This window comes from Egretta garzetta, unplaced genomic scaffold (genome assembly GCF_000687185.1).
Source record: "Egretta garzetta isolate BGI_Z169 unplaced genomic scaffold, ASM68718v1 scaffold190, whole genome shotgun sequence".
Taxonomy (NCBI): domain Eukaryota; kingdom Metazoa; phylum Chordata; class Aves; order Pelecaniformes; family Ardeidae; genus Egretta; species Egretta garzetta.
In genome coordinates, this window is record NW_009258272.1 from 798009 (window position 1) to 799034 (window position 1026).

At 66.8% G+C, this 1026-nt stretch overlaps 1 protein-coding gene across 1 annotated transcript in view; it reads left to right on the forward strand.

Annotated features, from left to right (window-relative positions):
* Window positions 1–1026, forward strand: part of FPGS (folylpolyglutamate synthase) — a gene marked incomplete at its 5' end in the record, with an annotated part of 3512 nt that overhangs the window by 2267 nt on the left and 219 nt on the right. The window contains 4 exons of the mRNA XM_035889955.1: window positions 56–206; window positions 297–372; window positions 723–789; window positions 889–1009. Coding sequence (XP_035745848.1) covers window positions 56–206; window positions 297–372; window positions 723–789; window positions 889–1009 — 415 coding nt within the window. The remainder of the gene's footprint in view (window positions 1–55; window positions 207–296; window positions 373–722; window positions 790–888; window positions 1010–1026) is intronic.

Sequence of the window (1026 nt, forward strand, 5' to 3'; positions counted from 1 at the left end):
CCCGGTGCTTGAGGAGGGTGTGGGGGTCCTAGCCATGCCCTGTGCCACCCCCCAGGCCTGCGGGACACGGAGTGGCTGGGCCGGACCCAGGTGCTGCCCCACGGCCCCGTGACGTGGTACCTGGATGGGGCTCACACCACCAGCAGCATCCAGGCCTGTGTCCGCTGGTTCCACCAGGCTGCCCTCAAACAGGACAAGCCCCACGAGTAAGGAGGGGACACGAGGGGACACGCACATGGGGTGGGGGTGCTGGGGGTCCCCGTGGGGCACGGGCCACCCGCCCTTTCTCCCTGCAGTGGTTCTGAGGTGCGCGTGCTGCTCTTCAACGCCACAGGGGACCGGGACATGGCGGCGCTGCTCAAGCTGCTGCTGGTGAGGTTTTGGGGGTGTGCAGAGGGGGGTCGCTGTGCCCGGGTGCCTGGGTTCTCTGCCTGTGCTGGGACCTGCTTTGCTGTGGGTGTGGGGAGCCACGAGGTGGAGCTGATGCCCTGTGCAGTCCGTCTGTCTGTCCACCCTGCTGTCCCTGAGTTGTAGGTGCACCCCCTGCAAGGGTCTCGCAGCCCTGGGTGTGTGTGGTGGTGGTGGGACTCGGATCACCCCCTCCTTGGACCAAACCCCTGTAACCCTGCTGGTGTGGGACTGGTCCCAGTGGAAATCCCATGGGGTGGGTCCTGAGGGCTCCCACAGCGCTGACCCCCTGTCCCCTACCACTCTCCCCACAGCCCTGCCACTTTGACTACGCTGTCTTCTGCCCCAACTTCACGGAGGTGTCAGTGGCCAGCAACATGGGTGAGTGCCAGGGAGCCGGGGTCTCCTCCGGCCTCTACCATCTGTGACGCCTCCCTGGCCCCCGCCTTAATCCCTGACCCCCATCTCCATCCCTCCCAGACCAGCAAAACTTCAACGTGACGGTGGAGAACGCCCTGACCCGCTGCCTGGAGAACCAGCGGACGTGGACTCGGCTGCTGGAGGAGAAGGCAGGGCAGGACCCATGGCTCCCGGCCCCACTGCTGGGGGGGGGGCTGC